Source organism: Strix uralensis, chromosome 7 (assembly GCF_047716275.1).
Source record: "Strix uralensis isolate ZFMK-TIS-50842 chromosome 7, bStrUra1, whole genome shotgun sequence".
Classification (NCBI taxonomy): Eukaryota; Metazoa; Chordata; class Aves; order Strigiformes; family Strigidae; genus Strix; species Strix uralensis.
Window position 1 is genome coordinate 14,579,652 of NC_133978.1, and position 25,455 is coordinate 14,605,106.

General features: G+C 40.6%; 2 protein-coding genes across 2 annotated transcripts in view; both read right to left on the minus strand.

The window, feature by feature from the left end:
* Positions 1–8,523, minus strand: part of CSGALNACT2 (chondroitin sulfate N-acetylgalactosaminyltransferase 2) — a 34,354-nt gene extending 25,831 nt beyond the window's left edge. Inside the window, exon 1 of the mRNA XM_074874506.1 lies at positions 8,437–8,523. The gene's annotated coding sequence lies outside the window, so the exon portion shown is untranslated. The remainder of the gene's footprint in view (positions 1–8,436) is intronic.
* Positions 8,524–19,619: 11,096 nt separating this feature from the next.
* RET (ret proto-oncogene) overlaps positions 19,620–25,455 on the minus strand; it is an 86,382-nt gene continuing 80,546 nt past the window's right edge. The window contains exon 20 of the mRNA XM_074874507.1: positions 19,620–24,258. Within this exon, the coding sequence (XP_074730608.1) occupies positions 24,101–24,258 (158 nt within the window). The 3' untranslated portion in view covers positions 19,620–24,100. The remainder of the gene's footprint in view (positions 24,259–25,455) is intronic.

The following is a 25,455-nucleotide window of genomic DNA, read 5'->3' on the forward strand; positions in this document are numbered from 1 at the left end:
CAGTAAAAACTAGTGATCCTAGCTCAGGCACATAGCATTTGCACAACATACCAACATTTTCACTGCTGTCATTTTCTATTCATTAAAAAACCAAACACTGAGAATGACTGAAACTGTCCGTTGTGGGAACAGTAGAAAGGAAAAACAAAGAGCTGAGAATGATGTGACTTTTTTGGAATTGCTTCACCTCAGTACCACATCTAACTACCTTCTCAGAATCAAGTTGTCTTCCATTTTCTCACATCTCTGATTATCATCTAGTTCTCTATTCATGGAGATCGAGACAACATAGTTACTGTACCCTGAGCATAGTGAAAATATAAATGCCAATATATGTAAACTCTTGTGTTATTTTTAAAAGATAGCTGTCATCCAAGTTCATACACAAACCTAGTGGAAGATTTCCCACTGTGAGAGGTAAGGAGAGAGGTCATGCATCCAGTTTCCTTACACTTGTAAAGCAAATCTGAAACTGCTATAGAGCAAACCAGATTCCCTTTGAGGGTCTCAAAGGTACCTAAGAGGTGGTTATCACATACAGATTTATTTTTTTACGCTATGAAAAGTAAAGGTGGAAAAGGACAGTTCTTAGCCAGGGAAGACATTGACCACTGGAAGACATTTCTGTGCATTTTGTCCAACTGGTAGTTTAGCTTGAAAGTTTTAAATACAATTTGATACAGAAATCCTGAGAAAAATGCTGCCTTGAAAAAATCAATCACCCTAAAGATTTTCTTAAGTAAACTGAATCAGCTAGCTTAAGTTCAGATGTGGCATTCAAAACTGGGCTCACTTTGCTATTCTTCAGTCCATCAATCTAAGATTGAAGGAGGAACAGAACCTACAAATATTTTTAGAATGGCTAAAAATCAGCGTAGTAGTTTTGGTTCTGCTTTCAGCACAACAAATCAGCCATGAATATGTCACCAGAAGTGAAAGCTGGATGCCAAACAATTGAGAAACATCTGGTGCGTTCCAGAAGCACAGCTAGATGCATTTATGTCATCTGTAATTTTTCAATTTGACATTATAACTAAACATTAACTTACTCTTAAAGCACTAGCTTCACTGAAAGCAGAGAAGCTAGCAGTTTGTCCGATCTATCTTGATATTCTTTTTTTTTTTAAAGTTGCCTTGCACTGAAAAAGACATCAATATGAAAAATAGAAACACCAAACACTCAGCATTTCACATTCTCTCCTTGTGTTTCAAGTCCCTGAAGTCAGTCTTTGGACCGGACCACTTGGATCATCCTTCCTCCTCTTCTCTTCAAGAAGAGATGATCATGATTTGGAGAGAAGTCAGGCGTTTCTGTAAACCTCTGTGGAGTTTTTGCAGGTTCCTTGTGCCATTCTTCCATTGTGCTCATATTCCACAATTTCTTTTTTTTATTTTTTTGTTAGTTTTGCTTCACAGCAGGGACATACAGGTTGCTACTACAGACACTTGTTGCAAGCTATTCAAAGTGTCACATCTGACACATGGTCCTACTGGCAGCAACTTCTACTATTCTATTCAAACACTGATTTAAAGTTCTGTTACCTTCTCCTCTTGTCCCTTCAGACAGATGACTTACATCCCTATCATTCTTGCACTTCTCCACCTAGCTAGGTAGAACTAATAGAAGTTCAGGACCTTACACAACTAAGGAGCAACTCTGAAGGGTTAAACATAAAAAATTCAGAGTCACTGAATTATGTCTGAAATCTAAAAAAAAACCCCAACAACTTAAAGAAACATCCTTAGCAGCACTTAATAGCAGAACCTAATACAGATTTTGGATGTTAAAACTCAGTCCTGTGGCAAACAGTGGGAGGGCTGGGTCAGAGTTTGCCCTGCACAGGTATTTTACTGGAGTACTGCTTCCAGACTGTGCTGGGAAGAGGCAGGCACACCAGTCATGCCAGCCTCTGTCCAACCAGCACCAACTGCAACTGATACTCATCCTCCTACTTTTCAAATTGTATGTCTCCTTCAGAAGACTCCTATCTGTATCAGAAGCTCCCAGATCACACAAAAGATGGACTAAACTACTATCACTCAGCAGGCTTAATTTCCACTCTACTGGAGCCCTAGAAAGACATGCAAGCCATCTGCTGCCCCCAGGGCTGTGAGTAGTATCAACAGTGCTGACAAGTGTTTTACTTTTGACACCACTGCTTGTAAGAGACAGCAGAAGTGCTACCACAAGTCATCTGAAAACTATCACCCAAAACACTCTTCCTGGACAGATTTGATTTCATAGAAACTGATGACTTAGCCCTCCATACAATTCCAGAGACTCTAAACTGTGCTCAAGACTAGCATTTTCAGTGTGCTTCAAAACACAAGCTTGTTTACCTCATTTCCACTGCTTTAATCCATTTTCACTGCTTTAATGCAGCAGTGTTCCCCATGCACCACTGCTCAACACATGCCCTTGCAACAACACAAACCCAACCCAGAAGAACTGTTTAAGTATTATTGCTACTGTTTCTACAGAGAAGATACACATAGGGAGGAGCAGAAAATCTGTGGTTACCTTGCTACTATTAACTGTCACATGATAAACGTCATAGGATATACCCACAGCATCTACAAACAGAATTATCTATAGCACCTCTATACAGCAGGACCTCAGCCATCAGCTTTAAAAATCTCACAGCTTCCTGTAACCTGCAAGCTAGAAACTGTCCTTCCATGTCTTTCTCTTGTAATTGGCATCTGAAAAACTATTAGGGCCCTTTTTCCTTACAAGATTATCTGGGACCAGTCATCCTGATTTCCAGATCCTAATACATTAATACAAAACTAGCCTAGCTTTGTATATAACTTTCTGGAGAACTCAGATGTCTGTTGCAGTTTAACCCCAGGTGGCAACTAAGCACCACCCAGCCACTCGCTTACTGCCCCCTGGTGGGATGGGGGAAAGAATCAGAAGGGTAAAAGAAAATTTGTGGGTTGAGATAAAGATAGTGTAATAGAAAAAGCAAAAGCCACGCACGCAAGCAAAGCAAAACAAGGAATTTGTTCACCACTTCCCACCGGCGGGCAGGTGTTCAGCCATCTCCAGGAAAGCCGGGCTCCATCACATGTAACAGTCCCTTGGGAAGACAAACACCATCGCTCTGAACGTCCCCCCCTTCCTTCTTCTTCCCCCAGCTTTATCTGCTGAGCATGACACCATATGGTCTGGGATATCCCTGTGCTCAGTTGGGGTCAACTGTCCTGGCTGTGTCCCCTCCCAGCTTCTTGTGCACCCCCAGCCTCCTCGCTGGTGGGCTGGGGTGAGAGGCAGGAAAGGCCTTGAGCTGTGTAAGCTCTGCTCAGCAATAATGAAAACAGCCCGGTGTTATCAACACTGTTGCCAGCACAAATCCAAAACATAGCCCCATACCAGCTACTATGAAGAAAATTAACTCTATCCCAGCCAAAACCAGCAGTGTCCTACAACTTTGATCTTTTATGGAAGCGCTGATCTACTGCTTGACAAAAATCATGATTAACAGTGCAGACACATTAACTTCCTTTTGTGGTTCATGTTCATTTGTCAAAGTTAAATACGAGCAGCAGATATCTATATAGGGATAAAAAACCCTAAGCTGTTTAGCAATTTTACCTGGAAATATTTAATATGTACAAGTATTATATTTCTAAGTCTACCTTTAACTCCTAAATGTTCTGCATTGTATTACTTTGCCTTTGAACACATGAGAACCAGTCTTGAGTTATGTTCAGCTCAGTGAGAGGATTGTTGCCTGTAACAGCCATTAAGTATGTGGCAGGACCCATCTCCCGAGGGTTCAGCAGACATGAAAGAATTCTATTTCTGTTCTACAAATGGAATATCAGTTTCCTTTAACAGAAATTCTCTGCAGCATGCCTAAGAGTAAAATGAGTTCCCCTAGTTTTTGGGAGAACAAGTGCCAAATGTGTCTGCCTGCCCAACCCTCTCCCAGCATCAGTCCAGCCATCCCTACACTGCTAAGACAGCTGCGCTACTTCAGTTCTGCACATTTTTTCTTTAGTCACCTATTGTGTACTTGTACTCAAACTCCCACAGGTAAATGTTTTTACCCCTCCATCTATTGAAGTAATGCATTAATTGACAACTTAGGTCATTTCTGGCCATAGCAGAGAAGCTGATGGGAAGATTCACTTTTGACACCAGAAGGACATGTATGCTGTCTGCCAGGTGCTGATCCAGGCTTTCCAGACAGCTGCCTTAAGTGACATCTCTACCAAAAAGCTCATTACTATAAAGGAGAAGGATCCTCTTCCAGAGTTGTTTCACCAGTGAAACAGTACCGCTTAGAACAGAGGAGGAAGAAAGGGCAAGAAAAACAGTGAGACAGACTTGCCCTTTATCACCAACCCACTCCACCAGTGAAAGATTTAATATGAAGGAGGAAGGTGAAAGAAAAACACTGGCAGACCTGCCCTTTCTGTCACCCACCAACACAGCTGCCAGCAACAAGATTCTCAAATGCACCTATTGAGGAGACATGCCCAGCCATGACCATAAGCCAGGATGCAGATGGGGTTCAGACCAAGAATTCCCCACAACCACGGTGGAGGCTAAAGGAAGCAATTATACCCAAGAGGAGCATGGTGCTGGAAGGCACATGTACTGCAGGCAGATGCTAATGAGTAAACAGGTCAATCACTATAGTTATTTTTGATTACAGTTGGAGATGATTAAGAATGGCAGGAAATGGTTAGATAAAAAAAGTACATGCGAGATTTCCTCAACAACAGCTTCCTCGCCTCAAGTCATATTTGGATGCTCTGAACTTTGCTTTGAAACGCTGACACTCCATTGATGCTCTTTCCAACGCTCACATTTGCACTCACAGCACCTGCAATGGCTTGCCAGCTTTACCAACTCGCTAATAAGTTTCAGAGCATTTTGTTTGTGAATGGGAAAAGCCTTTAAAAACAGGTAAGGTAATGCAGAGATCATTCCAAGATATTCTTCCCACCATACTCCACTCTGAAATAATTGTGGAGCAAGTGTCTCCTGCCAGCCTTGCCATACACAAAAAAGCAGTACAGACAGCCTAGTGCCAGCACAGAAAGAGTACAAGCTTCTCACATGTATTTTAGCATGCCGTATTCCCACATGCAGCAAAATCTTTCAGTATTAGGAAGCCTCTCCTTTCCCCTTGAAACTCTGATTTTTAGTGACTACATATAGCTTGCAATGATTATCTACTTATTCTTACTTTGAAAAAAAGGTTTCTCAGATAGCAGTAACCATCAGAACCACTGATTTAGATTAGACACCCAAGGTGTAAAATACCCAAGAACTATGAAGATGTCTATCTACATTTTTAGGTATAAGATACCCACAGCCTTACTATAAAAATTTTTAACAGGCTCAGATGAAAGCAGCAGCTAAATGCACCTAAAAAAGGCCTCTGACAGTATCCTGTCCCACTCCTTTTGCACCAGAAGACAGTCACAACAAGAAGGACTGCAACTTGGAGTACTGTTCCTGCTTTCAGAAATGTGGGGAGTTTGGTTTTTTGTTTTTGGGTTTTTTTAGGTTTTTTTAAAGAGCTTCATAAAGAAGAAATTAAGAGTATTACAGTCATTGCACACTTCCAGATTTTTCTAACAAACAAAAATATTAATGGAAGTGCTGGTCTTTTCTAATCGTCACTCAAAATGAAACTGCTCTGGCAGACAATGAGAAGCGCCCTTCTGCAAATTCTTCTTACAAGCTGTAGCTGTAACTCAGAAGTAAAGCTATATTCCCATTCCCTCACAAAAACATTACATTCCTGAACATCTTGTGAGTTACAACCATCACTGAACTTACAAGAACATAATTAGTTGCATAGATAAAGCACAGTATTTTTTTAACAAAAGCTATTATGCTCCTGAAACATTTTCTTTCCATTGTGCCCTTTGAGAACTCTTTTTTTGAAGACTTTTTTTAAAAAGAAAGTCTTGTGCTCGAAATCCCTGTCTATTTGTTATTTTATTTTTCCAGAAGCAAATTATGTTCTCTTCCCATACTTTTATTCTGGAGGGCTGGTCTTCGAAGAGGGTAGAAGACAGATGAACTAACTGAAAGCCAAGCACATTATCAGTTCCAGTGCCAGCCAAATCCTTATTCAAAGCCTGAGTTTCATCCCACCTCTATGATCTTGCTTCAGCACTATTTAAAGAGAAAATACTGCAAGTCATGAAGCTTGCTTCATAATGAGAGACTGTTTCAGAGTTAAGAAAAATATTGTGCAATTTGTTTTCTGCAGTAAAAAAAAAACTAGCCTTGTATTTCTCATACCCTCCCTTCCCCAAGTTTAGTTTTATCTCTCTCAAAAATTCAGGTCATTCTGGTGATCCTTTTAACAAAGAAGTCCATCAAACACTTCAGGCAAGCATGAAAGTAGCAGACTGTGGTGCAGGGGTAGAAATTGTTGTGGCATATATGCTTTTGGGTTTTTTTGGCAGCAGACCACAGCTACTTATCATTTAACTATGCCCTCAGATGATGTTTCTCACTGACTTGGAAAGACCCATATCCCAGGGCTGGAACTTAAAAGCAAGTAACTTAAATTCAAGAATAACCTGGTGCAACTTCTATCACGATGCAGCAGCCTTAATGATAGGTTTGGGGTTCTCTCTTTTTTTCTTCCCCCTTTAAGCCTGAGGAAGATACTGAAACAAAGTCATGGGATCAGGAAGGGAAAGAACTATTCAGAGTCAACTAACCTTAATCACACTGAAGTTTTCATGGGTTTCCTTCAGGAACACACAAGCTAAACAATTTCTATTTGTGCCACACAGTCCCGTACTTCAAAAATCATTGTTATTGACTCCATTTTCAGCCTACTGATGGTTTGGGACAGTGGTGCTGTAGCAACACTCAGCGTGGGTCTCCTGATACTTACGATAAGGACTTACTGGCAAAGAGTCTCTCTTAAAAGCCTCAGGGTATAATTGAGGTCCATAGCTAACACCCCATCCACAAAACGCATCTACCTCCACTGACAGCTACTGGGAATGCTTCCAAGTCGCTGTCTTTGACAGTGTTTGGGGACTCCCTATGTAGCTAATAAATAAAGGGAAGCCAGAAGTTTCCTTCAAATACACTGAAGCAGGATAGGAACTTTCAGTTAGTGCACACTCAAAAAGAAGAAACTGCTTTACTCACAGGCCCTGGCATTTACAGTCTCCAAGAAAAAAAAAATTTCACTGTATAACCTTAGTTTGAGGGATATTCACTCTGTGTTAAAACAGCCTCTCTCTTCCAGCTCTTCTGAGTTACCCAGCAGAGCAATAGAACACACTTAGTCCTTATCCATCATCTACAAGCTTAGCAGAAGAGATCAGTATCTCAATTTCCGCCTGATAGAGGGGCTTGAAGAGAAGAAACCCACAAACAAACAAACTACAAAACCATGGAATACAGTTAGTGTTAATTAAGCAGATCTGGATTATATTTCACTGAAAACACGTAGTAGCAAATTTAACTTTTCATATACCTAGCTTTAAAAACTGTCTTGCAAATTGCAATCCCCCTGTTTCTGCTTTAGCATTCCTCCTATAAATGAGTTAATTGCAGTATTAATAGGCTGGTAACAATGATACAATTTTATTTTTGATGTCCAGTATCAAAACGTTCCAACTTTCACAGTTTACAAGAGCACAGAATTTACTGAGAAAGAACCTGGCTGACAAAAAGCAGGAGATGTAAGCCACAGTTAAACAAGCCTAAACATCCCACCGAAAATAATTAAGTGTCCTCTTATCATCACTCCTCTATTCTGGGGCGTGGGGGGTGCTGGTGGAAGGAACCGGGGTGCCTAGCGGTTCGAGCACGTTCAAACGCAACGCCCAAGCGGCCCGTGCCCGGGGGCTGGGAGCGGAGGGCTCCGGCTCCGCGGACCCCCGCGGCAAGGGGAGGGGTGGGCAGCAGCGACACTTCCCGCGGAGAGGTTCAGCCTCAGCGCATTTCTGCGCTGCCTCCAGGCGCCGGCACCTCCACAAACGCGCTCCCCGGCGCGTTTAAGGCTGGTTCACACAATGGAAACGCAACCGTGAGGAGGAAGAGAGATGAATTTTATTGTTGAGATAGCGCCAAGATAAAAACCGAATTCGGTCTGCAAGGCCCCCGCCGCGAGGACGATTCGGCGCAGCCCAGATTAGCGGTCCCAGCCGCTTCTCCTCCAGGCACCGCCGCCCCCGCGCAGCGGAGCGGAGGCCACCGGCCGGCCCGCGGGCGCACCCCCCGCTCCCCCCCGCCCGGCTGCGATGCCGCCGGCCGGGCTCCCTCCCGCGGCGGCGGGCCAGCTCCCCTTGGCGGGCCGAGGCCGGCGAGCAGGTGAGGGAACGAGGAGCCGGGCGAGGCGCGCAGCGGGCCGGGGAGGGGAGCGGAGCGGGGGAAGGAGGCGCCGAGCGGGGTCAGCTGGAGGGCCGGGGGGGGCGCGGGGCGGCCGTACTCACCGCGCGGGCCCCGCCGCGGAGCCGCGGCCCCACTTCCTGTGCGCTAGGAAATGAGCGGGCGGGGCGCCTCCGCCGCGGCCCTTAAAGGGGACGGCACCGGCCGCCCCCGACCGCCTCCGGGGCGGGACCGGCACCGGCACCGGCCGCCGCCGCGCTGTGGGAGCGGCCCCCACCCCTCGCACGTGGCGGCGGCCCGCGGCGGGGGGGGAGGGGGCGGGGCTGGCGCCGAGCGGCCGTTAGCGCGGCGGGGGGGCCCCCCCGTGCCCCCCCCGAGGCTGAAGGCGCGTTGGGCTGCGGGGCGCCGTGGGCAGGCGAGAAGCGCGTGGCTGAGAGCTCGCGTGGGGGGTGCGAGACGTGTCCCCACGCGTGGCTGCCGGGGAGCGCCGCCGGGGCAGGCCCGCCCCGCGCTCCGCGGGTCTCCCGGGCAGGGGGCGAGCGGCGCGCGGCGGAGCCCAGCCCCGGAGCGAGCGGCCGGGCTGCGCCGGGCCCGGGCTGGCCCCGCCGCTGCGCGCTCGGCGCCCCGGCGGCCGTGACCGCCGACAGCCGCGCTGCCCTTGGCCGGGCCCGCCCCGGGGCGCTTCCCCGGGCGCGGCCTCGGCGAGGCGGCGGGCGCTGCGGTGCCACCCGTGGGCACCGGCGGCTGGCGGGGGCCCAGCAGCAGCACAGTGACGCCGGTTTTTCAAACGTTAACCAAACCCTAGAACTGCGGTGTAGTCTTTGTGCTGCAGATGCAGGGTCTACAACAAGCAGAACTTCCTGATAAGTATTTTCTACTTACCCAGACATTTACAGTTCTGTATTTCCAGAAGAACATTTCATTATATTCCTTTTTATTATTATTTTTCTGCAGGGCTTGACTTGAAGTCAGGCTTAGCATCTCGTGCACTTTTCAGCTATCTGCATGAAGGGTGGCCTGTAGCAGCTTAAAAGGGTGAGGCCAAGAACAGCTCAGGAAGCGGATGAGGTAGCAATGTTCTTTCTTAACTATATATTAAATGTTTCTGGCCCCGCTCATCCAAAACAAGAGTCATACACGCTGAAAAGCAAGTAAAGGCTTATTCTGTAAAGACCTGCACTCCCCACTTGACATTACTGCTGGTTTGCCAGTGTCTGCTCACCTGCCTGAAAGGGGGGCACTAAGTGCATTCCGGAGTGGAGCCCCCGATGCTCTCTGCAGCAGAGGCCCCCTCCCCTGTCACATTATTGCTCTGTCGAGGTCTGCACCCCATTTAGCACAGAGCAGCCCTGTGTCTTCAGGCAGACAGAAACCCGTTCATTCATAAATAGCTAGACTGCGCAGCTTGGGAGGGGCTGCGTGTCCAAGGACCTGGTCTGTTCAATCTAGACTTCAAGCCCTCAAACAATGGCCTTTCCAGGGAATACCTTAAATAAATGGTGATTTTAAGCAGACGGGGTTTTTTCCACATGGACTGGAAACCCTCTTACTACTCTTTGCTGTCAGGCTTCACTTCACTCCTCTGATCCATAAGCAGGGAAGGCACACTTGGCTGGTGTGACCAGCTGTCCATGCGGGCACTTTCCTACCCCTTGAAACTTATCATGAGGCTGGATCGTCAAAGTTAGGTGTCCATCAAAAATATATTTGAAGAGGCTAATGGAGAAGAGGGTTATCAGAAGGTTTTAGATTTTCACATATGCGCTCCTGAAACTAGCTAAACGTGGGCTCATTCTTTTTTTTAAACAGTATGTAAATATACTACCATTTTAAACCAAACCTCATGCAGAGTTTCAGTGTTGCATATTACAGATGACTGTTGAGTATCTCTCAGCTCTTGCTTGTTTTCTGTGTTGTGGTAAATGGGTAGGAGTTTACTAGACACCTGTGTTATTTTGCTGATACTGGAGACCGCAGTATTCTAGACATAATATTATTTGGAAGTATAAGAATATAACAGAATGGAAATAACTGAAATTACTGATTTAATTAACTAATGCTACAATGTAGATCTCAGACAAACTCTGACAGCCCTGCATCACCCGGTCTACAGAGAGCAACCAGGCACTGAATATTGTCCTCAGGCTTCCCAGGTACTGCTTTTCTGCGTAAGAGCTAGTTGCCACTATGTGGGGAGATCTCTACAGTGCCTTACAGGAGATTGGACACAGAATACTTTCTCTTCTGCTTTAAGTGCCAGTTTCCTCTATTTACGAGTGTTCCTTCATTTCCAGAAAGATTATTTTATTTTTTTCAGATTGAGAGAAGAAAAGAATAGGTTTCTTAAACTCTAGTAATAACAGTTTGGATATTCATAGTCATCTCTGTATAAGAAGTCTACCACGACAGGAAAAACAATGTTTTTGCAGTGTTGTTGTGTATAACTTCCTGACTCTTCTATCAGAATGAGCTATTCCAAGATTAGAGACTCCTTCATAGCTCAGACTTATATTTATGCTAACAGATGTTGTAGTTCCTATTTGGTGTTAGTCTTACAGGCCTACAGAGGAATTCCCGTTTTGTTTGTGAATAAAGTAGGCAATACAACATTTAGCAAATGCCTGTGTTTTAAGACACAATTAATTTCAGCCTGGGGATTCTCCTTAGAGAGGTACTTGAAGACCTCCCAGCATCTGAAAGCAGTAAGTGTATATATATATAGGTGACAGAGCTTTGAATTTTATTAAAATATTATGATAGTATGATTATTTTAGAGACATAGAGACAGACTTTAAAAAATGTTTTGCTAAACTTTGGTAAATGCTGTTCTTAAATTGGTACAGTTAGGGGAAAGGAAGTGGCTGGCAATAGCTGATTCGAAAGAGTTTTTCCAGAACAGCATTAGCTCCAGCCTCTAGTGGTTTTTGGGTTTTTTCTTTTTTTTTGTTTTTTCTTTTTTTTTAAGCATATGTGTGGGCTGGAGGGGAAGAAACAATAGAAAGAAAGAGAGAGGAGCTGATCTGAGAACATGATGCCAAAGTGGAGTAATGTAAATGAGACCAAAGGAGAAAATAAAAAAAAAGCAATCCTTCAACAGTGGATATTTTTGTTCTCTTATCCTCTCGAGCCAAAATGAAATGTGCATGTGGAATAAGAAAAATGGTCTGTTATTTTGCCTGAAAATTCAGAGCTTTAATTGCCAAACAATAGTCATTAGTTTGCCTTGACACAGGGCTTTTTGTCAAAGACCACAACTCAGCATTACTGATAGCATAATTCCAACACAATTCCATCTGAAGCCCCTTTCTTTATCCTTGTTTTAATTGTTGCAAATTATTTATAACAGATATTGAACAATGCAACCAAAAGTATAAAGAATTTTTAATAGCCTGAAATAAACCATACTACACTACTTTAATCATCTTGATTTATATTTTCTTCCCTTAAAATCCTCATTTTGAACTTCTATTCTAAATTATATTCCATAACCCTTTATCACTGGTCCTGTCCAAATACGTCTTGTTGCCACGGGCTATGAAATAAGGGGTCATAGGAGAGGTGGTGCACTACAGTAGAATTAACTTATGTCTGGCTTGGGGAATGCCAACCTCAACCTCACGCTCTGCTGTCCACGCTGTAGTGTGAGCATCAGCCAGGTCACCGAAAAGTTAACCTAGGCCTCGCTTTGCTCCCAAAGTTAAAAGGACACCATTTCTGTCTTACCGTCATTGTGGGGCATCTACGATGAGTATTAAAGGTGCTTGGAAGGTCTGGATATTTTACTTCACTGCTTTAGAGGCTGAAAAAAATCTCTTGATTTACCATAGGTTTAGCAGAGACAGTGCATATATAAACTTATTTTGTACCAACACACCAGAGGAACTCTACCATGCAGTAATCTACCTCTAGTTATTGTTATTGTTCCCTTTATTTTGCCTTGTAGTGACATTTTGATTTTGGCAATGCTTGGACTTTTGGCCTCTACGTCTATGAATGTTGAAGGGCTGCCTTTATTGATGTAGCGGTTTGGTATCAAATACTAATTCTTTGGTATTATAATGTACTAAATTTTGGACCTAGAAGCATATAATTTATATAATGTTTGGGAAATTAACTGCTATAGATTGTTTTTTCCTGCTGTTTTGGGATCACAGTTGCTAAATTACTTCCTTTCAGAAATTCCCATTAGAAAACAGTCTGTACAGACTGTATCAATCACAGTATTAACTGACTCGAAATTTATATAGCGTCCTTTCATACATTAAAGCAGACTCAGTAATTTTTAAACTCATCCATGAAAATAGAAGACATTCATTATCGGAAAAGATAATACAATCACAACTGTAAGTGAATGTAAACAAGTTTTAATTTTTTCTACTATCTGAAAAAGCTTTCTTCTGGTAACAAAAATGCTTGTTATAGTCCATTTTTTTTCTTTGAATAGTGATAATTTAGTGTAACTATCAATGGTATTGGTATCTGGAAAAGTGTATGGAAGGATATATCAGAATTGTTCAGATACAATCTCTTAAAATAAATTCTCCTTTTTGCAATCAATATATAATCACTGTTAGCAACAAGTATTTGCTGAGCTCTTTGATGGTAACAAGTGGATCCCAGAAAGATTACTGTACAAGAAGTACAGGCGTCACTTTGGTTTGTGCTGCAGAGGAATGGGAATGCAGAATGGGGTTGCAGGAAGCTGTGTTAACTCTGCTGCCTGCTCCAGCTGAGAGCAGCAGGCAATATTCTGCAGCGGTAGCTGATCATTTTTCCTGGCCATTATTTCTTCCAGCAGGCACAATGGGTCATGTGCCCAGGGCTCTGCTGCTCACTTGCAACTGCACAAGATGTCACACCAGACTAACCAGTAACCACATGTATGGAAAGTAATCCATATATGTAGTGCTGGAATTCTATATTGATTTATTTCTGACTATTCCAAGACACCTTCACTACATAGCTTCTGTCTAATGATGCCAAGAAGTGCTTTGGGCATCTTTCTAAAATAGGAGACAATTTTATCACAAGTATATTGACTAGAAAGCAGCTCTGAAACAAAGTTTCCAAGAATGGAAAACAAATTAGGAGGACTTTGACTAGAGGACTCAACACTACGCAAAACATACCAAAATTGACACATACATTTTTTTTCCTTCTCCAGTACTGTAGAACAGTAACCTGTTAAAACTGTAAGGTAATATATTTTAAATCAATCTTATTAAATTACTTTTTAAAACTCTAGATTTCACTATCTACGATGCAGAAAGAGAAATAAGTTAGGTCATTTGATATATGAGATTTAAGCCAGACAGTCTTCCATGAGCACTCCTTGTCTGAGAAGATAAGAGTACAAATTATCAAGATCTTTTGGTTGGTTATCTAGTTGGGTTCCTTCTTGTACTTGAAAACCTCATGCACCAAAGCTCAAGTTACTCAGATAATATCTACATTAAATACAGTATCTTTATGGAGGGAAATATTTGAGCTTCCTTAATCTGAGGTGTTTCATGTTTTATACAAAATATTCAGTATATCAGTATTTAATATGCATTACTGCATAATCTGTTGTACCACTGGGCCTGTCCAGCAGTCAAAAAAACCACCACCACCTTCCACACAAAATAAAGACAAAGCTGTAGGGAGGTATAATACAGAGATGATCATCCATGCTGATAAACTGGCAAACAGTTAGTACAAAGGCGGTGTTCGTTTGTTTGTACAGTAGACAGGACCAGGAACAAAGAAACTTCTCATGTGTTCATTGTCTGTACTGTGCTGGCCCATTTTTGGCAATATATATCTACTGCACTCCAGTTTTGTTGGGGTTTTTTGACAGTGTTAGCTACAGGCTTGTCTGTAACTGCCCAAAGAAGGTCTCACTTCGAGTCCAAACTCCAGACAGTTCATAAAATAAGGTATGTTTGTTTCTCTTGTTTCTGGTACCACTCATTGTTGCATATACATCATTGAAATGTTTTTAAGTGCAACAGTTTCTGTATTTGTAAACTATTCTCCCATAAAATGTTATTAATGACTCCCATAAAATGGTATTTACTATCAAGGACTGAAAAATTCTCACAGTGTTGAAATGGGTAAGACAGGGCTGAAGGAAGATGGGATGTACACTGTTCCCTTGTCAAGAGAGAACCCTCCTGGGCACCATAGAATATCAACAGACAACCAGAAAAAAATAACATACCTCAGTCGAGCAGTTGAAAACACTCTGTTTAGATTTTCAGGAAAATCGGCACCTGTTCCTGTGGTGCATAAAGACTGTCTGATTTTGAGAAACGTGTTAAAGCACGCTGTTGAGAGTTCACTGTTAACATTATAATACCAACTGGTAAAGATGAACTGATTTACAAAGTCAGGATCAAATGTCACTGCACTACCTTCCTAGCAGTCTCACAAGCTCCTCTTTAATTTTTGGCTTGTAACAATTGTTTTGTCTTTATCTTTGTTAAGAAAAAGCTTTGCTAATAAGAATCTTGCAATGTCTCACATCTGTCAGTGAAATGGAGCTCCAAATCAAATTAATTCAAAGCAAGATCTTACATTAGAAATGTAAATAGGACAGCTGAATAGCAAGATGCTTTGAAATTCACTTGAATTTGTTCCCACTTCTGCTCAAGAGCAAGGAAAATTTGTTCCTGCTTCTCCTTTCCTGCTCCTATTTTTAAAACTAGAATGACAAAGACCTGATCTGACAGCCTGCACCCCATTTAAATTAAGGAATATCAGAGTTCAGAAGCATTTACTAGAAGGAATTGAATGGTTGTAAATGACATTTCTATTCCATTTTTATTTTCTTTTTACATTTCAGGAATGTCAGTTACCATCCTTGACTCTGCTAGGCAAGCATCAATTTGTACTGCTTTTAAAAACAAATCATATCTATGTCAGGATAAGCACAGAGACAAAAAAGTTTTTAAAATTGACAGTTTTTGCGACTCACATATCTTACAAACCGTGTGCAGGCTGTGTTAAAGTTACTCAAGTTTACTCGGAACCTGAGGATCTTCATTACAAATGCAGGCTGGTTTATTACATTTGGCCATGTATAGCAGGTGAAAAAAATAGCTTAACCTGTGAATGCTAACAGGCTGCTGATTATTTTGGGGGGGGGGGCAAATGTCTACAGTTTTGCTCTCTCAGTCACAAGCCTGATGTTTGATAGCTGCAACTGGTACAGGCTGGCTGTAAGGTTTGGTAAGACTTGGGCTAAACCCAAGCAGCATGTCCTGAATCCTCCAGCTAATAACGAGACATGAGGCAGAACTGGTGATGAGGATGGTGCTTGCTTGTGCTTCTGCACATAGGCTGTTTATGTGGGGAAAACCCAGCAGGGCTGAGGCTCTGGAAAGTTGAGGTGGTGCCAAAAGGAAGGGGTCCTTGGGCAGCCCTTGCCTGAGATGGGTGACTGCCGGCAGCCTCCTGGCACAAACTGGCACAACTGTCTGCCCCAGCTTCCCAGGCCAGCAGCAACCTCCCTGCTGTGGAGGTAGGTTGGGGCACAGTAAATCTAATGCTGGGGGTGGGGAGCCACCGAGGCACTGCTTGGAATAAGCAAGGAGGCTAAAAGCTCTAGTCTCAGTTTTTAAATTTAACTCCAGTACCCAGATTAACTAGGGCCTCTTGTTTACCTGTGACACGTGAGAAGGTGCTGCTTAATTGCTGCGGGGGATGTGATATTTTTGTGCGCTTTCTGTTGGAATGTGGATTATAGGGTCAATATGCAGGGTACAGTACTGTACCTTCTCCCTCTGCTCCCCTGAGCTATGTTCAAATTCTGTATAATAAGGTCTTCACTGTAATTTTAATGCCTTTTATAGCAATTAAGATAATATGTGCTATTCATATTACTGCATTTCAAGGTCTAATACCATGAATAGTGTTCTCTTATGTGTTGCCTAATAAATATATGATTATCATTTGAAATGGTAACTATTATAAGTAATCCCTAGTTCAAGGCCTAGCATTTCAAAACATTTCAATTTCATAACATTAGTAAAGCATAACAAAGACTCAGTTAAGCAAGTTAAAATGATTCAATAACATTATTTCTGTTTGGTTAAAAAGTTGTCTCTGATGACAACTTGTTGCAATCTAATTTGATTGCTTACTTTATCTTTGTGCATGTAAAAATGGTAATAAATGCCTTTAAGTATAAATTAAAATATTCTCAGCAGTGTTTTTACAAAAACCCCCATCATCTGTTTCTGCTCAGTATTTAACAATTTGTCACAGTTCATTTCAACAAATGGTCCTGGAAGAGCAACACAGGGTGAGACTTCCAACTGTCATGTTTTAAAATAAAAATCCTTATCATCAGCATAAACTTAATGCCTTTCTATTTGCTGTGTCTGGACCAGGCCACTGTTCAGAAAGCCTCTCTGCACAGGAAAACCAGTTAAGTAAGTGTTTGACTAATTTCCTGACTCAAGGCTAAAATCTCTCTCAATTATTTATACCCTGTAGCAGAAAGAATCATTCTTGTCTTCTGTGGTCAAATCAATCACTGACAGTCCTGACCAGACAGAAACTATCTTGGAGAACAGTGAACTCTGCTTGCTTCTTTCTGGCTGATTCTTGAAGCTGCACACACATTTTAAAAACATATACTATAAATCTGGTATTTATCTCCTGGATATTTCCCATACGCTTTTCCCACATCTCCATTGTTACAACACTCTTCCCAACTTTGCAATCATCTTAAGAAGACGAACCCTTTACCAGCTTTCTCAAGGAACAAGAGCGGCCCTCTCGAGCAACCTCCTTGTCTGTCATATCAGCCACCACTTACTTGGGATTCCACTCTTTTGATGTTTTCCTTCCCAACAGATGTAAGGTTGTAATGAAGTTATTCCAGATCTCTTCCTTTTTTGTGAAATACTCTTGAATAAATGGATACTATTCTTGTTATTGGTAGCAATTTGGTAAATGACTAGGATCAGCGTATCCTACTGTTTTATTGATTTGTATTGGGCTATAGCTTACTTCTTCACAAAATCTGAAAGAGGAAGTGGAATTGTTGGTTTTTTTCCTGAAAATAACCTTCAAATTTACCTAAATATAGGCAAGCAAGATTCTTAGCAAACCAAATGCTTATAATACAGGTTAATTTGATTTAGTTTTATTAAAAAATTTGAAATACTTCTTAAGCATAGTAAATTCAGACAGGAAATTGCATTGTCAGGGAGCTATCAAAATAGCACGTTGCAAGTGAAAATCTGCTCATATCAAACTCTTTCAACTACGATCATGTCATGAGGGCATGAACAGCTGAAAAATTATATAAGGGGTTTCACAAGTATTTATGTGACCCGCAGAATGCAGAAAAATCAGACTTGAAACTGCAATGTTTGATTGATATCCAGATCTAGGTTAAGTTTCTACAGGAATTCAAATCTGTGGCTATATCATGGGATAAAAAATTCAAGTTTGGCAGTCCAAAGTTTCTTGAGTTGTTCTAAATGAGATGTCTAAAAGCAAAAACTCAGGGAAATGCGTATGTGCTCCAACCAAACGTGCTTTGCATCTGAACGCAGACTGGATCTGTTTCACACCTCTGAAGCCCCTAAAGATGCTGAAGGTTTATTTTGGTATTTCTAAACCCTCCTCTTGTTTCTAGCTTTAATTTGTTGAAATTAAAAATCTAAACATTTTTGTCTAGTGATCATTGCACATTTAGAGAGAATCATATAAACAGATGATTAACAGTGAGAACCCAGTGTTGGAAGTACCAAGGGATTTTAACAGCTACAGCTTTCTGTGGGAAGAGATGTGTAAGCTACAACCCCATGGGATGATCTTTAAGGTCTTGTCCAACCTAAACGATACTATGATTTTATGATTCCATGTAAGAATAACTTTTCATAACAACTTCAGCGCTCTGGGCACATACAATCACAAACCATGCTAGGTTTATTAGGTACCAAACCTCTCAATGTCAGAGGGTACATGTACGTTAAGTTCTCAGTTCAGATCAGGACTGTACTTTTAAGGTGAACCTCTGTTCTTCAGATTGCTTTTGTTATATTCCAGGGTTTATGAACATGAGTGTGAGACTAGACCTGCGTTTCCCAGCAAGCCTCCCTGTGAGTCTTCACATGATACTTTCTGCGTGGCCTGTGCCTGGGAGGTAGCACATTTGTCTTCTGCCCATTCTGTCCACTCAGTAGCTTGTCCTCAAGCTTCAAGCATGAGAAGGTAGGGAACCCCATCCTGCAGAATATGAATAGAAGGGGTCCCCATCTCTTCACCATCTCATGTCCTCCTGTCCCTGCAGACTTCAGCATATAGAAGAGTCTTCTATGGGCAAATCCGTGTTCCTAGCCAGATCAGATCAAATGGGGAGTAAGGGAATAGTGGAGTGATAGCAGAGAAGGAGGAGACCACACATCTGCTCTTTGCAGTCATCTGTTGACTCCATGTCCAACAGATGTAGTGATAGCGTGGTATGTAGTAACTCCACCACTACTTTCAGCACCCATGTTGTGAAAGATTAAAATCATATGTCCCTGCAGTATTCAATAATAAATTGTTTTGCAAACACAATTCTAAAACTAAGGCCCTAGATGTCTTGGTTTACATTCTCTTCTGTCCTCTGCTTAGAGACTAAGAAATACATAAAAACCGGGTCCCGCTACAATGGACATGCTTTCCAGCAGGGGACCTCTATTTCTCTTTATGGACATGCCAACACATTTCTGAAGCTAAGAAATAATCATAATATCTGGTTCTGTTAACAATGTCTTGCAGAGAGGGTGAGAAAAGCTGATGTATTAGCTTTTTTTTTTTTCCTTCCCCAAGTCTCTAACTTTATGCTTTATTTGTAAGTACAAGAGGGAAATTTACACAAAATGCTGAGCTAAACTAACTTCCTATGGGGACTTCTGCAGGTACCAGGCTGATTGGACCTACCCTTTAATTACAGACTAGGTGGGAACAGTGACTGTTTTTACCTTCATACCCTATTCACATTTTAACACACTGTATCTATGCGCAGGCACATTCAGTAATTCTGACCATGCAACTAGTGGTTCTTTTCACCACATCAATATTGTGATAAAATAAGCATCTTTTTATATTTTGTATTTTAAGTCAAGATTTGCCCATTGGCTGTACTTTCTCTCCATTAAAATCAGCGGAGGTTTTATCAGGGACATAATGACAGGTGACCTAGGTCAAAGCTGAGTGCTTTGTGAAAACCCAATCCATTTTTATATTTGGGAGCCCATAAAAAAAAAAAAAACACAAACAAAAAAACCAAGCAGAAACACCTACTGTAAACATCACTATTTATTCAAAATATGCACATTACTTGCTATTAATGTAATGGTTTGAACTTCTACAAACTTCTGTGCTTATCTGATTAAATGGAAAGCTTTTCTCTTGGCAATGTAAAAATGCTCTAAAACCAGTTATCTTATATGTTAATATACATTTGCTTGTATCAGCAAGGATAGAATCAAACTCTTGTTCTGATACCTAATGGCAACAGTCATTACATTGTCATTGATTTCAGAAGTTACTAATTTCTTTTAACTATCTTGGAAATGAACACACTTTTCTTTCATTCTCTTTTCTAATGGAGAAACTTGGAATGTTATTTCTTGACATGTCAAGTACAACTAAAATGCTCTTAAATTGTTCATACCATTTTGGACTGGCCTGTAATCCATATGAAACAACTTCCAGATGAGATGAAGTTGGATTTTTATGAATGTACCTCATTAGCCAAATGTAAGGAGCTAATTATTTCAGATGACCTTAAGGGGTGATGTACTTGTCTGTACTTAGGTAGGCAAAACCTTTTTACTTAATTTCAGAACGTTATCAGCAAAATGAACTTTCATAACAGCTCAAAAAACTATGTTTTTAGAAATCTGTTGTGTTGGGGTACTATGCAACCCTTTATAAAACCAGGTAAAACCAAAAAACACACCATGAAAAGAGAGGAACTACTGATCTTCTCAAAATACATTAAGAGTATGTATCTCTATCATAGCTGGAAGGCACAGGTTTCTGTCCCAAAGAATTGGAAACGAGAATTGAGTATGAAACGCAGCTTACATGAACAACTTATCTTTACTGATGAACTTGATAAATACTGAAAAATATTTAATTCACTGTCTCCTCTAGATATACATTAGAGATATATTTGTGCTTACCTGTCTTCTAGTGTCTGCTTCTAAATACTGCTACTAGATAGACAAGTTACAATATTGTGCTAAGGATGGATAGATCCATGCTATTGCTACTTTGTCCGTATTTTGATAATATCTTTTGTACTTTTGATATTAGACTATTAGTATATTTGATTTTAGACCAGCAAATGTTTATGAATAATTTATTCATGAATGATCCCACTAACTTCAGAGGGGCTACTTAAATTATATGAAGTCAGATGCAGTGGACCTGAACAGCTTAGGTTTTCTTATTAAGATTTTATATACTTCTATACATCTTTAGGGGATCATAGGGTTCTTCTTCAGAAAGATAGATTAGGCTGAAAAAGTCAAACCATTCATCTCACTATGGACAATCTGCACCTTGTTTATGGGGAGCGTTTGCTGGGTGCTACCTAGGAGCTGGTGCTGTTGAATGTTATCTCTAGCATTTTGTTATAAATTTACCATTGTAGCTGCAGTGAGAGACATAGCCCTTTTAGGTGGGCTGTTTTGAAACATAGCATTTCAAAATTACAAGTAGAAATGTCCTTTTTAGATATATTTTGAGGCTTGTATTATTAATATAAAATTGATTATAAAACATTGAGGAATAGAAACTTGCTTTTATTTTTCAGAATTACTTAGGTCCAGTTGAGGGTACTGTAGAGATTCATGCACATTTTGCATGACAAATTGTAGATAAAACCACATGATTTAAATATTATGTACGTCATATTTAAGGGACAAGATTTTTTAAAAATTTCTATTATATTAAACAGGCTAATGCCTGCAGATTAAAATCTGCAACCTCACAGTAGATTTTCTGAGTATCATACCTCTGGAAAAGTTTGTAGAAACGAGTATTAGAATAGCTTCCTTGTGCTGCTGTAATGACTGGAAAGACACATCAGATTCACCCTCTCCCCCATCTGTCACAACTCAAAGCACAGACCACGTAAACCATGTCATCTCTGCAGATATTTAGAAAAGGCTGGCAGAAATTTTTAGAAAGTTATTCCCTCCAACCTGTACATTTAGGTGAGTCATTTGTTCCCTTTGAATTCACTTTGCTAAGGGCAGCCAAGTGCATAACTGTTTCTGGCACCATTGGAAATAATAATCTGCAATATCACTTCTTTCCCACATGGGAAGTACATTGACTCTCTAATGGGGAACTGAAACAAGATTGTCACCACTCTGACTAATAGCAACACAGAACAAATAGGAAACACTTCAAGGGAAATATTTACAAAAATAGCATACATAGAAGACATGAGAAGTTTTCATATTATGAATGAATACTTGAAAGCAATAATCTATTTCTTACCAACATTCATGAGCAGGAAGGGAGTCAAAATTAGTTGGATTAGGAAACACTTGTTAAGAATTTTTCATTAAGCTTCACTTAATGCAGGTAATTGTGTACGGCAACTATAATTATGAGCTGTGTATGTATTTTATATGCAGAATCTATGTCCGCTAATATAAGTCACAATATTAGAGAAATTTTTCACAGGAATTAGTGGTTGAAACAGCATTTACTCATGCTGGAAATCTAAAATACACAATACTTTCTGCAGGCACTGGTTATTTCAGCATCACTTACTATCCCACTCACCTACTGTACAGCAATGTTGTTGCAGGGCTTTTCAGGTTAGAAACTAGGCGCTTCACACCTCCTAGCTGAATAGTGTTGCTGAAGATAGCTGATAAAAAGAAATTCTTAATTTAAGGAAGAATAAAAAAAAATTAAACAAAAATCTTGATGCCTTGATTGCTCACGGCAAATAAAGAATTCCCTTTTACAGACAGGAAAAGGACTGGACAAAACAACAAGTTACCACAGTGCCATTTTTCTCTCCTTTTTTCATAGATCTCTCAATAAACAGCCCATATAATGGGCTTAATTTTCAGTGTAATTTATTTTAAAAGTGTGCATTATGACAGTTGTGTTATGCCAGTGAAGATCACCATTATATCACAGCTGAACCCCTTCTGTATACCTAGCTATATCACTTTACTGTACATAAGCATTACACAACGCAGCTAATGTTTGTACAAAGAAAACGTCACTCTGGTTAGTGCTTGCCTGAAACCAGGACAGGATCAAGTATGATATCCAACAGTGAAGGTGTTTAAATTCCAACATAGCACTTTATATCCCACTTTTTGTAAAATGAAAATCTGTGTTTGGTTGTGGCAGTCTGACTCTCTTGTTTCTGAAATCACGGACTTTAATGGAAACATAAAGTTGATACACAAAACATTTGAAAACAGCTAAATTGGATTGTAAGTGACAGGAGCAAACTTTGGTAGAATTGGATTATTTAGAATAACCATCACAAGGCTAACAACAACTCACTTGGGATTTACATCCCAACATTTGGTTAAAGATAACTTTTTGTTTCTACATACTTGATTACAAATAAAGACAAAAGTAGTGCTGATCATTTACTCTTCCACATAGAACACGACCCACAGTCTGATCGTTCTCCCAAATATCAAGTCAGTGTTGTAAGCACAACATTTTTATATTTCACCTTAACAAATTCCGATGACATTTTCCTTGTATAGTTTCATTAACAGTAGAGTTTTAGACCAATTTTGCTGTGCAAGTGTAGTTTACTCATGACTTTCAAGGTAATAGGTTTATTTGGAGTTATATCATGGCAGTGTCTTGTGCATGGCAGTGTATTCAATTTGGAGCTGAGAGGAGGACTCCAACCCACTGAACATGACTGCAAACAAAATCTCTTTGCTTGTATTCCATCTAAAAACCCTGTACAGTCTATTTTGAACTCATAAGAGGAATTATGATTGTACAAGATTGTACATTTTAACATTAGTAAGATGTAGATGATGGAAAGTAAATTGTGTCAGATGAACACTCTTGATTGCCATCAGTCTATACAGCTTATCTTGTATCAAATTTATCTCCATTGTGCTAAAGGTAAGAGAAGTTACGACTAATAAAACAAAATCTCTTCTCATTAAGACAAGACAATACATTTTACAAGACTTCAAATGTTGAATCTCAGGTCCTCTATTGAGTTACTTAATGTTTGCTTCCAAACCAAGATAAAGGCTTTGTTAGCGCCAACATCATTGTAACGCTTCTCATTTGATAGCAAGCTCAGTAATTTGGGAGCCTATTTCCCCCCTCCCTTCCATATATTGTTTGTGCTTCCTGCTTAGATCAAGTGGTTGTATGCTAACAGCCATTATAAAAGTAGCAGTTCAAGTACATTTTCCCATCCAAAAAAGCTGTAGCAAAGGATGGTTAGTCTAAAAAACAGCGAGAATGAAGTGCGAGGCCATTTGCAGCAAGAAGTTGCCAAATGGAACCATAGGCAAAATGGCAATCTAGAAAGAAGTACTGGAACTACAACTCTTATCCAGCTTGATATGTTTTTTGAAAGGGGAAATCACCAGTTATAGTCTTCAGCATGAATAACACACTTTAGAAACTACCAATAAAAGGGTTTGCCAATTTAAAGTTAGTTATTGATTGTACAAAGAACGAGCCAATGGACTTTCCATTCTTTGCATCTTTGTTCCCCTCAGGAGTCCATTACCTTTCACAAAGAAAATTTTAGCTATCAAACTTGTCCATAAATTTTGCCGCTGAGTGTGAAACCATCCAGTTAGCATATACACTATCATTTGCATATCTTGAAAACACAGAGTTAGTGCCATCGAATCTTGTGAGTGGAACGGGGCTCTCCTCAGGCCAGTTCGGGTATGACATGCCTAAAAATGAAAACAGATAATTTTTTCTGCACTGAAGAACCATAACTTCATGTGCAGACAGTAAGGCCCTTGGCAAAACTCCCTTCAATATTTTAAGCCAGTCCACTGGATTTTGTCCCAAATCAATTCATATAAATGATGTTTCGAACTCCCTGAAGCACAAATTCAGATGTAGGCAAAAACCCTGAAAAAATAAAGTGCTTGCTTGATAAAAAATTATGTGCATGCACGCACACGTGCATAATAAAAAGCTAATATTTTTTTCTTCTGATGACCCTCCAACTTTCCATAATTTTATTTTTTAACAATTATGTAGCAATATATTGCTTTGCAAGAGGAAGTTCTTGCTGTACAGGAAGTGCTCCAAGAATTAATAAACCTATTTGGGACAGGATCCAAAGTCCATTCCAATGACTGAGAGTATTTCCATTTACTTAAACAGGTGCCTTTCCTTTGGCTTCAGTGAGGTTTTTGGGGACACTCACACCCTCACCAGGGATCCCCTGCTTAATTTTAGGAAACCCCAGGAGCACAACCGAGTGAAGTCCAACAAAGTCCTGAGCACTCTTGTCTTGATTCAGCACTTAAACATGTATTTCAGGCACGTAATTATTTGCATTGAGTCCAGTAACTGCTTCTCAGTTTAGGCACAAGTGATCACACCAAAATGGAAGCAGAGTGCTTAGCACCATGTTGATCCAGCTGTACAAGCAGAGAACCATACCAGGGTCAAGATTTTCAAAAACAGAAATCTGATTGTGTTGCTTATTAAGCATTCAGCATCTGCCATCAACCTTGGTGGCAACTTTTTCTGTTACTGCATTTTTTTAACAATCTGGCCACTAAGTGCCCCAAAGTGAACGTGAGTTGGGGGAACCTATTAAAGAAAATTATAGCTAGGGTATAGATCAAAAATAGACCCAAAGCCATGTATTAATGGCAACTTTTATGCTAAAAGATCCAACTTTTCAAAAGTCGTACTGCTTGAAGAATGAAAAAAATATCTGTGATGTTAGTAAATATCTAAAAACATGTAGAATATTTAATCAGGAGACAAAATGTAGGAGTTTTGGCAAGAACCATTTTTACTGTCCATCTCACCATCACAATATGAAAGCATATGTTCTTTTTAAAAACATTTGCTACATCATTCAATCAAAGTTTAGTACTGACATTTTCATAATAAATCAAAGGACG